The sequence below is a fragment of the Vipera ursinii genome (genome assembly GCF_947247035.1).
Source record: "Vipera ursinii genome assembly, chromosome: 5".
Taxonomy (NCBI): Eukaryota; Metazoa; Chordata; class Lepidosauria; order Squamata; family Viperidae; genus Vipera; species Vipera ursinii.
In genome coordinates, this window is record NC_139518.1 from 2346232 (window position 1) to 2360943 (window position 14712).

The 14712-nt window shown below is 45.8% G+C and overlaps 1 protein-coding gene and 1 long non-coding RNA gene across 4 annotated transcripts in view; one reads left to right on the forward strand and one right to left on the reverse strand.

Moving 5' to 3' along the window:
• The window catches only part of LOC310641209, a 276109-nt gene that overhangs the window by 215107 nt on the left and 46290 nt on the right, over positions 1–14712 (reverse strand). The window lies entirely within an intron of this gene.
• The window catches only part of TNK2 (tyrosine kinase non receptor 2), a gene marked incomplete at its 3' end in the record, with an annotated part of 103433 nt that overhangs the window by 49050 nt on the left and 39671 nt on the right, over positions 1–14712 (forward strand). The window contains exons 3-5 of the mRNA XM_083364853.1: positions 9762–9939; positions 11651–11721; positions 13286–13498. Of these exons, the coding sequence (XP_083220979.1) occupies positions 9762–9939; positions 11651–11721; positions 13286–13498 (462 nt within the window). The remainder of the gene's footprint in view (positions 1–9761; positions 9940–11650; positions 11722–13285; positions 13499–14712) is intronic.

Genomic DNA, 14712 nt, shown 5'->3' on the forward strand with positions numbered 1-14712 from the left:
TCAGCCAGGCACACGTGCCTGGCTGAGGGATTCTGGGAGTGGAAGTCCACAAGTCATCAAAGTGCCAAGTTTGAAGATCCCTGGGCTAACCTGAAGAGCTAGTTTTCTAGGTGCAGGGCTGCCCCTTAAGCATAGGTAGCTCAGTCCTTTGCAGGTGAATTGGAAAGAAAAATCAGTCTGGAGTTTGCATGTATATGGCTGCCTGTCTAGTGTGGGGGGGAATTCTGGCAACCTCTGTGTGTGTGTGTGTGTGTGTGTGTGTGTATGTATGTATGTAGTAGAATTAAAAAGAAACATGTTGAGGCTTTTATAATAAACCCCCAATCAATATACAGATATAATCCTTGGATGACCGCACTGATCCTTTTTTCCGAGCTTATACAGGTAGTCCTCGACTTAACGACAGTTCATTTAGCAACCGTTCTAAAATTACAGCGGCCCTGACAAATATGACTTAATAATAATAATCAAGTTGGAAGGGATCTTGGAGGTCATCTAGTCCAACCCCCTGCTCAAGCAGGAGAAGCTATACCATTTCAGACAAACGGCTGTCCAGTGTTGGGAGTATTCACAGCTTCTGGAGGCTGATTAATTGTTTTGTCAAAAATATATTTAATAATAATAATAATAATAATAATAATAATAATAATAATAATAATAATAATAATAATAATATAGAAGAAGAAGAAGAAGGTTAATGACCATTTCTCACAGGTACGACCTTTGTAGCATCCCCATGATCATGTGATCAAAATTGGGACACTTGGCAACTGACTCGTACTTACGACCGTTGCTGTGTCCCATGTTTATGCGATCCCCTTTTGCGACCTTCTGAGAAGCAAAGTCAATGGGGAAAGCCAGATTCACTGAACAGCCGGGTTCCTAACTTATCAACGGCAGTGATTCATTTAACAACTGTCGCAGGAAAGGTTGTATAATGGGGCAAAAAACTCACTTTAACGAATGCTCAGTTCTGGTTGTGTAATTCAAGGACTATCTGTAGCGAGAACAGTTGAGCAGTGGAACTCCTTGCCTCCAGAAGTTGTGGGTGCTCCATCACTGGAGGTATTCAAGAAAAGACCGGATCACCACTTGTCTGGAATGGCATAGGCAGGTCTCCGTTTGAGCAGGGGGTTGGACTAGAAGACCTCCAAGGTCCTATGATCCTAGGATTTTATGATGAAGGGAGGGAGGGAGGGAAAGGAGGGTGAGAGAAGGGAAGGAAGGAAGGAGCAAGTGGGGGAAGAGGGAGGGAGGAAAGGAGGGAGGGAGATGCAGTGGGTGGAAACTCATCAGACGGAGATCCAGCCTCGAACTAAGGAGAAATTTCCTGACAGGAAGAACAATTAACCAGTGGAACATCTTGCCACCAGAATTTGTGGGTGTTCCAACACTGGAGGTTTTTAAGGAAAGACTGGGCAGCCGCTTGTCTGGAATGGCATAGGTCAGGGGTAGGCAAGCTTGGCCCCTTCATGACTTTTGGACTCCCAGAATTCCTGAGCCAGCCTGGCTCAGCTTGGAAACCTCTCCCTTTCCCCTCAGCATGGCTGGCTCAGGAATTCTGGGAGTTGAAGTCCACGAGTCATAAAAGAGCCGAGGTTGTCTACCCCTGGCATAGGGTCTCCTGCTCAAGCAGGAGGCTGGACTAGATGACCTCCGAGGTCCCTTCCAGCGCTGCGATTCTGTTATTCTAATTGTAGTTTCTACCCAGTTGTCAAAAAGCCGGCATTGCAAAATTCGCCAGAGGACACCCCTCCCCTCCCCCAGGACTGCTGTTTGTGCACAGCTGTTTCTCTCTTCCCACCCCCCCCCTCCTTCCTCTCCTTCCTCCTCCTCAATTCCCCCCCCCCCCGCATTTGTTTTTTAATGCTCCATCCCACCTCCTTCAGACCAGTTCCCAGGACCCCGGCCTTGGCCTTGTCGTTTCTTGCACAATCGCACCTTCCCTTTTCCGCCCAAGCGGTTGGGATGCAAAATCCAGATTCCGCTTGGCAGGGAGGTTTTTTTTGCCTCCCAGCATGTGGGACAATTGTTCGGACACCCCCCCCCCCCGAACAGAAGCCCTGTTTTCTTTCCCCATACGTTCCCCTTTTTTTGGGGGGGGGAGAATGCACACCCACACCGATGGAGAGGGAGAGGGCTGTGGATGAAGGTGCCAGCTGCTGCTGCGTCTTGTGCCAGACCCGGCCTTGTGACACACACACACACACACACACACACACACACACACACACACACACACAGCCCCAAGCAAAGTGGGAGGCAGGCCGTGGGGTCCTGGGAAATGGGGAGCAGGCTTCCTCTCCATAGGGGAGCATTGGAGCAGTTTCAGATTTGAATGGAGTAGAGCTGGAAGGGACCGTAGAGGTCTTCTAGTCCAGCCCGCTGCTCAAGCAGGAGAACCTATACCCGGGGTCTTCAAACTTGGCCCTTTTACGACTTGTGGACTTCAACTCCCAGAATTCCTCAGCCAGCGTGGGAGAACTATGGCCCCTTCATGACTCGCGGACTTCAACTCCCAGAATTCCTCAGCCAGCGTGGGGGAACTATGGCCCCTTCATGACTGGTGGACTTCAACTCCCAGAATTCCTCAGCCAGCATGGGGGAACTATGGCCCCTTCATGATTTGCGGACTTCAACTCCCAGAATTCCTCAGCCAGCGTGGGGGAACTATGGCCCCTTCATGACTTGTGGATTTCAACTCCCAGAATTCCTCAGCCAGCGTGGGGGAACTATGGCCCCTTCATGACTTGTGGACTTCAACTCCCAGAATTCCTCAGCCAGTGTAGGAGAACTATGGCCCCTTCATGACTCGTGGACTTCAACTCCCAGAATTCCTCAGCCAGAGTGGGGGAACTATGGCCCCTTCATGACTGGTGGACTTCAACTCCCAGAATTCCTCAGCCAGCGTGGGGGAACTATGGCCCCTTCATGACTGGTGGACTTCAACTCCCAGAATTCCTTAGCCAGCATGGGGGAACTATGGCCCCTTCATGATTTGCGGACTTCAACTCCCAGAATTCCTCAGCCAGCGTGGGAGAACTATGGCCCCTTCATGACTCGTGGACTTCAACTCCCAGAATTCCTCAGCCAGCGTGGGGGAACTATGGCCCCTTCATGACTGGTGGACTTCAACTCCCAGAATTCCTCAGCCAGCGTGGGGGAACTATGGCCCCTTCATGACTCGTGGACTTCAACTCCCAGAATTCCTCAGCCAGCGTGGGGGAACTATGGCCCCTTCATGACTGGTGGACTTCAACTCCCAGAATTCCTCAGCCAGCGTGGGGGAACTATGGCCCCTTCATGACTGGTGGACTTCAACTCCCAGAATTCCTCAGCCAGCATGGGGGAACTATGGCCCCTTCATGATTTGCGGACTTCAACTCCCAGAATTCCTCAGCCAGCGTGGGGGAACTATGGCCCCTTCATGACTTGTGGATTTCAACTCCCAGAATTCCTCAGCCAGCGTGGGGGAACTATGGCCCCTTCATGACTTGTGGACTTCAACTCCCAGAATTCCTCAGCCAGCGTGAGGGAACTATGGCCCCTTCATGATTTGTGGACTTCAACTCCCAGAATTCCTCAGCCAGCATGGGGGAACTATGGCCCCTTCATGACTTGTGGACTTCAACTCCCAGAATTTCTCAGCCAGCGTGGGGGAACTATGGCCCCTTCATGACTTGCGGACTTGCGTGCCTGGCTGAGGAATTCTGGGAATTGAAGTCCACAAGTCCTAAAACAGCCAAGTTTGAAGACCCCTGCCCTATACCAATGGAGACAAGTGACTGTCTTTACTTATTGACAGTTGTTAAGTCCAGGGTATTATGTTGCAAGTGCTTGTCTGTTTGAATTCTGAAGTCCCAGAGCAGTTAGTAACTCTCTATTTTATGATCCCACCAGTTCTTGCTTGCAGGCAAACGATACTTCTTGCAGATCTTCCAATGTGCCATTGTGGCTACTTTGTCGTGCCGCTGCTTGTAGTCAGTCTGCGATCTTCTTGCAGCAGCTCACCAGTTGGTCCGCTGTCTCTTCAGCTTCTTTGCATAGGTGGCACTTACTATCTGTTGCTGTCTTCTCAAGTTTGACTTTGTACGCATTTGTCTTTAAGGCTGGGTCTTGTGCAGCCAGAATTAGTCCCTCGGTCTCTTTCTTCAACTTTCCTGCTCTTAGCCATTGCCAGGTCTTGTTATTATCTGCTTTCCCAGCTATTTTTATTTTAATGTACTGGCCATGTAGTGCTTTGTCTTCCCACTCCTCTATTCTGTTCTTCATTTGGTCTGTCTTGTAGGCCAGTTTGGCCTCTCCAGTAGTCAGTAAGCCTTCCTGATATACTAATTTCTGTGCATCTTCATCGTTGTCCTTCAGATATTCTTCCAAAGCCATTTTTTTTTTCATTTTCAACCATCTGATGTACTTGCAGCATTACACCTCCACCTATTTGCCTTGGTAGATAGAGTCTGTCAGTGTCACTCCGTTGATGAAGGGCAGGACAAGAAGCCACGGATGGAAACTAGTCAAGGAGAGAAGCAACCTGGAACTAAGGAGAAACTTTCTGACGGTGAGAACAATTAACCAGTGGAACTCCTTGCCTCCAGAAGCGGTGAATGCTCCAACACTGGAAGTTTTTAAGAAGAGACTGGACAGCCATTTGTCCGAAATGGTATAGGGCAGACATGTCAAACACAAGGCCCGGGGGGCCGGATGTGGCCCGCGAAGTGGTTTCATGTGGCCCGCGAAGCCATCCTGGAAACATGATGATGATGATGATGATTCATTGTCATTATTCTTCTGGTCTTCCTATCCATTGCTTTTAGTTCTGCTTGAGTCCAGTCCACTATTCCAGCTGTGTATCTAATGACTGGAATTGCCCAGGTGTTGATTGCCTTCACGATGTTTCCTCCATCGAGTTTGGACTTGTAAGATCTTCTTCACTCTCTTGATGTGTTCACCTCTAATCTTTTCCTTGACTTCAGTGGGCTTGATGTTGTCAGCTTGAAGGATACCCAAGTATTTGTAGTAATAATAATAATAATAATAATAATAATAATAATAATAATAATAATAATAATAATAATAATAACAATAATATAAAGTTGGAAGGGACCTTGGAGGTCATCTAGTCCAACCCCCTGCTCAGGCAGGAAACCCTATGCCATTTCAGGCAAATGGCTGTCCAGTCTCTTCTTAAAAACCTCCAGTGATGGAGCACCCACAACTTCTGCTCCACTGGTTAATTGTTCTCACTGTCAGGAAGTTTCTCCTTAGTTCCAGGTTGCTTCTCTCCTTGACTAGTTTCCATCCGTTGCTTCTTGTCCTGCTTTCAGGTACTTTGGAGAATAGCTTGACTGCCTCTTCTTTGGGGCAGCCCCTGAGAGACTGGAACGCTGCTATCATGTCACCCCTCGTCCTTCTCTTCATAATGATCTTCCTCATCCAGACTCTTAACGTTATTTTCGTGGGGCGTTTTTATTCCTTCAGTTTTCACTATTTTTCCTTTGTTTGAGAGTAAGTCTGGCACATTTGTCCAAGCCAAACTCCATTGCAATATCTTGGCCTACATGTATATATATATACAGACAGTGTTCAGCAGCGATTCTATTTCAGACGATGTTCTTCCATACAGCTTCAGATCATTCATGTAAAGGAGGTGGGATAGCCTGGCAGATGTTTTTGATGTTTGATAGCCACGTCCTGAGTTATTCAGAATTTTTTTTTATTTTATTAAAGAGTTTTACAAAAAAAAAAAAGATTTTACAATACATATCCCCAAAACCCACCCACCCCAAACCACCCCCCTTCCCCCCCCCCACTTCCCAGAGCTAAATACAGGGTTATAGATATAATAATCATATTCTAACTAAAAATTATCCATCATATAAAATTAACCAAATTCATAATGTGCTTTAACTCCCCTTTAACATAAATACATACAAAGTACTAACCCTGAAATTAATAACAATATCCCTCTGAAATCTACTCATAAGCTAAATGGAACTTTTTAGTCCCATAGTTATTCTTTTTTTTATTGAAAAGTTTTAAAAAATACATTTTTGAAAACAAAAAAGAAAAAAAACCCTCCTCCCCCCCTCTCCCCAACCTCCCCCTCCCCGACTTCCCAGAGCTGAATACAGGGTATAACAATACAAATAAACATAATCTAAAATATGCTAACAACAATAAAACATTAAAGTCTATCGCACTTTAACTCTCCATCGTCAGAATAATAATAAAATAACTACTAACTAGTTATACATCATATAGCTCCACTACTTATTCAAATGCTAAATGAAACTTTTTAGTCCCATATTTATTCTGGATATAATCAATCCATCTCCTCCATTCCACAATATATCTCTGTTGCGATTGGTCTTTCAAATACGCTGAGATCTTCGCCATTTCCGCCAAGTTAGAAACTCTTAAAGTCCACTCTTCTATAGTCGGCAGTTCCTCCTTCTTCCAATATTGCGCTACTAAAAGTCTCGCTGCCGTACCATAGTTATTCTGGATATAATCTATCCATCTCCTCCAAACTGAAATATATCTTTCCTGTGAATGATCCTTCAAATAAGCAGAAATCTTAGACATTTCTGCAAGATTCGATAACTTTAAACACCCATTCTTCCATAGTAGGCAAACTATCCTTCTTCCAGTAATGTCCCACCAGTAACCGTGCTGCTGTTATCAAATTCAACGTCAAATTGGTTTCTTTAACATCACAATCTACAACAATGCCCAATAAAAACAATTGCGGAGAGAACTTTTGTCTTTCTCTTAAAAATCTTTTGAATGTTCCACCAAATTTTAACCCCAAAAGCTTTTATATTTCCGCAAGTCCCACCACATGTGAAAATAGGTGGCTTCTAAACGACCACATCGAGTTATTCAGAAGTGTTGACAGAGGAAACGGTGCAATAGCAGAATAGTAGTGGTGACAATGAATCTCCTTGAACTGTTCCTCTTGATATTAATAACCTCTCCCAGTCTTTCACCGTTGACCTGCAACTGTGTCTTTGCACAAATTTTCTGGTGTTTCTACTGACTCCTGTTATTTCTAGGCCAGGGGTCAGCAACCTGAAAGAGTGAAAGAGCCACTCGGAACCGGTTCCCTCACAAAAGGAAAAACTGGGAGCCGCAAAAAATGTGTGCGCATGCGCATACATGCGCGCATGCGCAGAACAGGGTTTGACTGAAGAGTGGAGCCAAGGCGAGATATGCACCTGCCCTGCATATTTGAATGGATTGGTTGAACTTTTTTAGTCCCACTTTTTTTTTTTTTTGGACTGCACATGGCAGAGGACTGGGAGCTGCAGGAGACGGCTGAAAGAGCCGCATGCGGCTCTGGAGCCGCGGGTTGCAGACCTGTGTTCTAGGCACTTGATTTATCCAGTCAGGTGGCAGAGAGTCAAATGCCTGTTTGTAGTCGATCCATGCCACGTTCAGGTTGGTCTTCCTTTTTCTTGCAGTTTTCCAAGATCATTTTAATAATAATAATAATAATAATAATAATAATAATAATAATAATAATAATAATAATAATAATTAATAATAATAATTAATAATAATAATAATAATTTAATTTCTATGCCGCCCTTCTCCCGAAGGACTCAGGGCGGTGTACAGGGCAATACAATAAAATACAACATACAAAAATTAAAAAAAAATATTAAATATTACAGCCCAATTCAATACAATACAATACAATTAATACAATAACATTAAAATACCCCTAAACCCATTTTGTCTTATTAGGAGTTGATCTTTTGTTCCTCTGCTATTGGGGCGGTTTCCTTTCTGCTCGGGCGGAAAGAGAGATTGTTTTCAACTAGATGCTGTTGGGCTGCATCAGCTACCACACCGCTTAGCAATTTGAAAGCTGTCGGTAAGCAGGTAATTGGCCTGGTGTTGCGGGATTTTTCATTATTAGCTAGGTTTTCCCAGTTCTTAGCCACTTTTCAATTTCCCCTCCTATTGTTGTTGTTGTTGTTATTCATACTTTTTCTTGCACAACAATCACTTTGCAAGGAGGGTTGGGTGGAGACAGACAGAGGAGGAGTAGGGGGGGGGACTGGCTCAAAGTCACTCAGACAGCAGGACCCGAACTCAGAATCGCAAAGTCACCCAGCCGTCTTTCATGCCTAAGGCGGGACTAGAATAAACATTGCTTGCAGTGGCGTTGCAACTCTTTTCCTTCACTGATGTTGTACAGCAGCAGCTTACCCCTACCGGATTTCCCAGAATCCTCCGGGTTTGCACGCCAGGGGATTCTGGGAATCCTGAGTCCGGCACTTTGGAGAAGGACAAGGCGAGGGAAAGCTGATGAGAAAAATGGGGGGGTTTCACCATGGAAGATGGGGGTCATCTGGAATAGGGGTGTCCAACCGTAGCAACTTGGAAGACATGTTATGCCGGCTGGGGAATTCTGGGACTTGACGTTCACAAGTTCTCAAGGTTGGACATCCCTTAGCTGTAGGGGATCCACCAACAAGGCTGAGCAACTGTGTAATAATGAAACTTCCTCCAGAAGAGTTCTAGAACCTCTGGGATGGTCTAGAGATGGTCATATCATTAGTCTGCCTTGTGCTTTGGCTTCTGGAGGCTAAAACATATAAGGAACGGTTGCAGGAATTGGGTAGGTCTAGTTTAATGAAGAGAAGGACGAGGGGGGAGGACATGACAGCAGTCTTACAATCTCTCAGGGGCTGCCCCAAAGAAGAGGGAATCAAGCTATTCTCCAAGGCAAGACAAGAAGTAACCAATAGAAACTTTTCTCAAAGAGATAACTAACCTAGAAATAAGGAGAAACTTCCTGACAGTGAGGACAAATAACCAGTGGAACAGCTTGCCACCAGAAATTGTGGGTGTTCCATCACTGGAAGGTTTCGAGAAGAGACTGGACAGCCATTTGTATGAAATGGTAGAGGCTCTCTTGCCAGAGCAGGGGGTTGGACTAGAAGACCTCCAAGGTCCCTTCCAATTCTATTCTATTCTGTTCTGTTCTGTTCTGTTCTGTTCTATTCTCTGTTCTATTCTATTCTATATTCTATCATATTCTATTTCATTCTATTTTCTGTTCTGTTCTATTCTATTTTCTGTTGTGTTCTATTCTATTCTAAAGGGACGCAGTGGCTCAGTGGGTTAGGATGCTGAGCTTGTCGATCAGAAGGTCGGCAGTTTGGCGGGTCGAATCCCGAGTGCCGTGTAGCAGAGTGAGCGCCTGTTACTCGTCCCAGCTTCTGCCAACCTAGCAGTTCGAAAGCACCTAAAAACGCAAGTAGAAAAACAGGGACTACTCCGGTGGGAAGGTAACCGCGTTCCGTGTGCCTTTGGCGTCTAGTCCTGCCGGCCACATGACCACGGAGACGTCCTCGGACAAGCGTTGGCTCTTCGGCTTTGGAACGGAGATGAGCACCGGCCCCTAGAGTCGGAAATGACTAGCACGCATGTGCGGGGGAACCTTTACTATTCTATTCTATTCTATTCTATTCTATTCTATTCTATTCTATTCTATTCTATTCTATTCTATTCTATTCTATTCTATTCTTCTTCTCCTATTCCATTCCATTCCATTCTATTTCCCCTTTTCCTCTTCTCCCCTCCCTCCCACCTCGCTGCCCCTTCCCTTCCCTCCCCTCCCCATCTCTGCAACATTCAGCTTTAGCGGAGGAGACCTGGCATGCCGTGAGCAGCAACTCCCCCTTTCAGAACGAGCTCCGTGGCCTTCCTCAGTGGCCGCCCATCCTGACGTGGCTCTTCCTTTGCAGAAGCTGAGCTGTGGCATGCAAGCTGATGAAGGCACCGACTGGCTGCTCGAACTCCTGACCGAGGTCCAGCTTCAGCAGTACTTCCTCCGCATCCGCGATGACCTCAACGTCACTCGCCTGTCGCACTTCGAGTATGTCAAGAACGAGGACCTGGAGAAAATCGGAATGGGGCGGCCGGGTGAGTGAGCGAGTCCTTCGGCCCTAAACCCACCTCTCCGGACCTGGCAGTTTTGCAAAACTCAGGTTTCGTAAATCTGCAGCTGCAATTTCGGAGGCCAAAATTTCTTTCGCTAAGTGAGGCGGTCGCTAAGCGGATTTTGCCCCGTTTTACGAGCTTCCTTGCCATCGTTGTTAAGTGAATCACTGCAGTCGTTAAGTTAGGAACACGGTTGTTAAGCCAATCTTCCTTCCCCCCCTGCCCATGGACTTGGTTTATCAGAAGGTCGCAAAAGGGGACGGCATGATCCCGGGGGACCCTGCAGCCGTCATAAATATGAGTCAGTTGCCCGGCGTCTGGATTTTAATCACATGACCCTCGGGGATGATGATGCAGTGGTCGTAAGTGTGAAAAACGTTCACAAGTCACTATTTTTGGCGCCGTTGTAACTTCGAATGGTCATTAAATGAATTGTCGTAAGATGAGGACTGTCAGGCAGAAGACCACAGTGGAGCACCAAAATTCCGTTGCTAAGCAAGACAGTTAAATGAGTTGCGCCCCATTTTACAACCATTTTTTCCACTGTTAAGCAAATGGCTGCAGTTGTTAAGAGGAAGTGTTCGGTCGTTAAGTGGATCTGGCTTCCTCCATTGAATTTGTTTCTTGGAAGCTAGCTGGGAAAGGTCCCCAAAGGGGATCCCGTGAGACCAGGACGTCATAAGTACGTGCCAAGTATGCTAAGCCCTTGAATTTGATCACGTGATCATGTGGATGCTGCAATGGTCGTAAGTATGAAAAACGGCCCTATCTCGCTTTTTCCAAGTGCCATTGTAAATTTGGTCACTAAAGCGAACTGTTGTAAGTTGAGGACTATTTGTAAGCAAAGTTTGAGAACTTCTAATTCCGTATTTCGGAACTGGCTGGATTAGTTTTTAAGAAGAGACTGGACAGCCATTTGTCTGAAAGGGTATATAGGGTTTCCTGCCTGAGCAGGGGATTGGACTAGATGACCTCCAAGGTCCCTTCCAACTTTTTATTATTATTATTATTATTATTATTATTATTATTATTATTATTATTATTGTTGTTGTTGTTGTTGTTGTTGTTGTTATTATTATATAAAACTTTTATTCATAAAACATGAAACTCAGTCAACTGAACACTCAAATTGACTGGCATTAATGGTTGACACGGGTTGCTGCCAGCATCCTAGGTATCAACCAGGTACCTCCTTAAAGTTCCGAGTAGCGCAGTTTTTTGTAGCTTTGTTGGAGTTATTGCAGGAAGCTGCAATTTCTTGATGTGTTTTGCAAAGTTTTTGGACATCGTTCCCAGTGCCCCGATGACAATGGGGATCACGGTTACGCGTTTCATCCATAATCGCGCAGTTTCGATGGCCAGGTCGCGGTATTTCGTAATTTCTCCCAGTTCTTTTTCTTCGACTCTGGCATCTCCTGGTACAGCGATATCAATCAGCTGTATGCTTCGGTTCTCTATGACTGCGATATCTGGAGCATTGTGTTCCAAATGGCAATCTGTATTATTATTATTATTATTATTATTATTATTATTATTATTATTATTATTATTATTATTATTATGAAGAGAACTCACAGCGCCAACCTTCTGCAATGTTGGTGGAACTACCTATCCCAAAAAACCTTCCAACCTGGAACAAATGCCTAGAATGAAACATCTGGTTTTGTGATCAGCTGTTGTTTGTTGTTTGTAGGGCAGAGACGCCTCTGGGAGGCCGTGAAGAGGAGGAAGGCTGTGTGCAAACGGAAATCCTGGATGAGCAAGGTGAGAGAGGGGCTCATGAGGCCTAGGAAGCTCTAGAATCTTTAAAAAGAAAATTAGAAACGTTGATAGGGACGCGGTGGCTCAGTGGGTTAGGACGCTGAGCCTGTCGATCAGAAGAAGGTCGGCAGTTTGGCGGGTCGAATCCCGAGTGCCGCGTAGCAGAGTGAGCGCCTGTTACTCATCCCAGCTTCTGCCAACCTAGCAGTTCGAAAGCACGTAAAAAGGCAAGTAGAAAAATAGGGACCACTCTGGTGGGAAGGTAACAGCGTTCCGTGCACCTTTGGCGTCTAGTCATGCCGGCCACATGACCACGGAGACGGACAAGCGCTGGCTCTTCGTCTTTGAAATGGAGGTGAGCACCGGCCCCTAGAGTCGGACACGACTAGCACGCGTGTGCGGGGGAACTTTTACCTTTTTAGAAAGGTTGATAGAACTGTCTTGGTCAGAAGTCACAATATTGTAGGAGAAAGGTACTAGCGGCCTTGACTGTCTTTGCAAAATGATAATTGGATCAGATCGTGATTTGTTTAGTACTGGGATGGCTCACCACAAGGGGGTTGGACTAGATGACCTCCAAGGTCCCTTCCAACTACTACTACTACTACTTATTATTATTATTATTGTTGTTGTTGTGATTATTGTTATTGTTGTTGTTGTTATTATTATTATTATTATTATTATTATTATTATTATTATTATTATTATTATTATTATTATTATTAAAAATCCCGGGACCGCTAAGTAACTCGGGAAAGTTGAACTTTACACTCTTAAGAAAAGACAAGAGCAAACAAGGTTGGTTGCCAAGAATAGAGAATCCGTTAATAAAAATAACTTTTTAGAGAAAAGTACCAGAGTTATACCTATGGTGTATTACACTACTGAGGACATAGGGGCGTGAGGTTGTGTACACATGTGCGTGTACATTAAATCTGATAACCGCTCAGTGATAGATAAGGCACAACAGGAGGGTGGGGCAAGCACATTGGAAGAAATACAGCAAAAGAAAAATTAAACTGAGAAAATCGGAACGTTAAAGACAATCAAAACATTAAGTAAATAGGGCCAAAACCCCATTTTAGTGAACCTAGAAGGCAGGAAATGGTGAGTTCTAGTCCAGCACAAAAGCGAACTGGGTGTTTTCGGGCCGAGTTCGAGTCCCACCTTAGCCATGAAAACTGTGTGGGTGACTTTGGGCCAGTCACCAGGAGACACTGAGTTCGAGTCCTGCCTTAGCCAAGTTGGCGGTGTAGTTTTTGGCCAATCTCCCGGAGACTCTGAGTTCAAGTCTTGCCTTAGCCTTAAAAGTTGTGTGGGTGACTTTGGGCCAATCACCTGGAAACTCTGAGTTCAAGTCCCGCCTTAGGCATGAAAGCCGGCTGGTTAACTTTGGGCCAGTCGCTTTTTCTCAGCTGAACCCACCTCACAGGGTTGTTGTGGAGGGGTAAAGCAGGAGGGGGGGGGGAAGACAGATTGAATTACATGTAAGGTGAGGTGGGATAAAAATGAAGGCTTCTCGTCCGTAACTCCGGTCCTGGGCTTCGGCCCCTCGGGCTGCCCACAGGTGTTCAGCGGGAAGCGCCCCGACTTGGAGATGCCCCAGCTGCCCGCGGGTCTCCTGCCCAAGCAGCCCAGCCCGTTGGCGCTGGAGGAGGCCCAGCAGCAAGCCTTGACCTGCCTGATCAGCGAGAAGGACCTGGTGCTGCTGGAGAAGCTGGGCGACGGCTCTTTCGGGGTGGTGCGCCGCGGAGAGTGGTGCGCCCCGTCGGGCAAGGTGGTAAGTGAGGAGCGGGGGAGGCCTCCGTGCTTGCGGCCACCTGGTCTTTCTTTAAGGCAGGGGTGTCAAACTCAATTTCATTGAGGGCCGCATCAGCATGGCGGTTGCCCTCAAGGGGCCGGGTGGGTATGGCCAGGGTGGACGTGGCTAGATTGCGTATGTCCTACTGGGTGGGCATGGCCAGCTCTATATCATTGGCATCAAGGGTGCCTATGGGCAGGAGTGGGACAGATCTGAGGGTCTCTGGCAGGAGGAGGGTCTCTGAGCCAGGGCCAAGGCAGTGGGGGCCATTCCCTCACTGTTTCCAGGATGGCTTTGTGGGCCGCATGAAATCACTTTGCGGGCCAAATCCGGCCCCCGGGCCTTGTGTTTGACATGTCTGCTTTAAGGGAAGACATACTCCTGGGAATAAGATCCGCTCGGGAGTGGGTTACCCACCCACACATACCTGCATGTGTGTGTGTGTGTACGTGTACGTATGTATGTGAGTATGTATATATGTGTGTGTATCTATGTATGTATTTATGTATGTGTATATTATTTATACACACACAGACACACACGGCTTTTTTTGTCACAGAACGCCCAGAATGGATGGAAACTTGTAGGGTAGGCAAGGTGGGTTGTATGACGTGTGTGAGTTTCAGCACCTTTTTTTTAAACGTGTCTCTCTCTCACTCTGTGTGTGTGTGTGTGTGTGTGTGTGTGTGTGTGTAATATGTATACAGTGTCAGAACTCACACACATCATACAACCTGCCTTGCCTACCCTACAAGGTTCCATCCAAAAAATATATAAATACACATATGCACACGTTAATTCATTGGTATTTGCACTCTGTATACATATCTGTGTGTATGGATACAGTATATGCATACACATGTACGTGTGTATACAAACACAAATATATATATAGACACACACATATACATATATATGCACACACACACACACATACATACATTACATACACACACACACACACACAGACACAGACACACACACACACACACAAAGCATAAATAAATACCAGTAAAAGTCTGTGTATGTTTATGTTTTATAATTGTAAGCCATCCAGAGTTCCTCTGTAGTAAGATGGGCAGCCAATACATTTTATAAATAAATAATAAATAAAGGGAAGGAAGGAAGTCTACAGGAAAAGTGAGCAACCGGTCAGAATGAAAATAATAATATTGCAAGTAGTCCCAACTTAT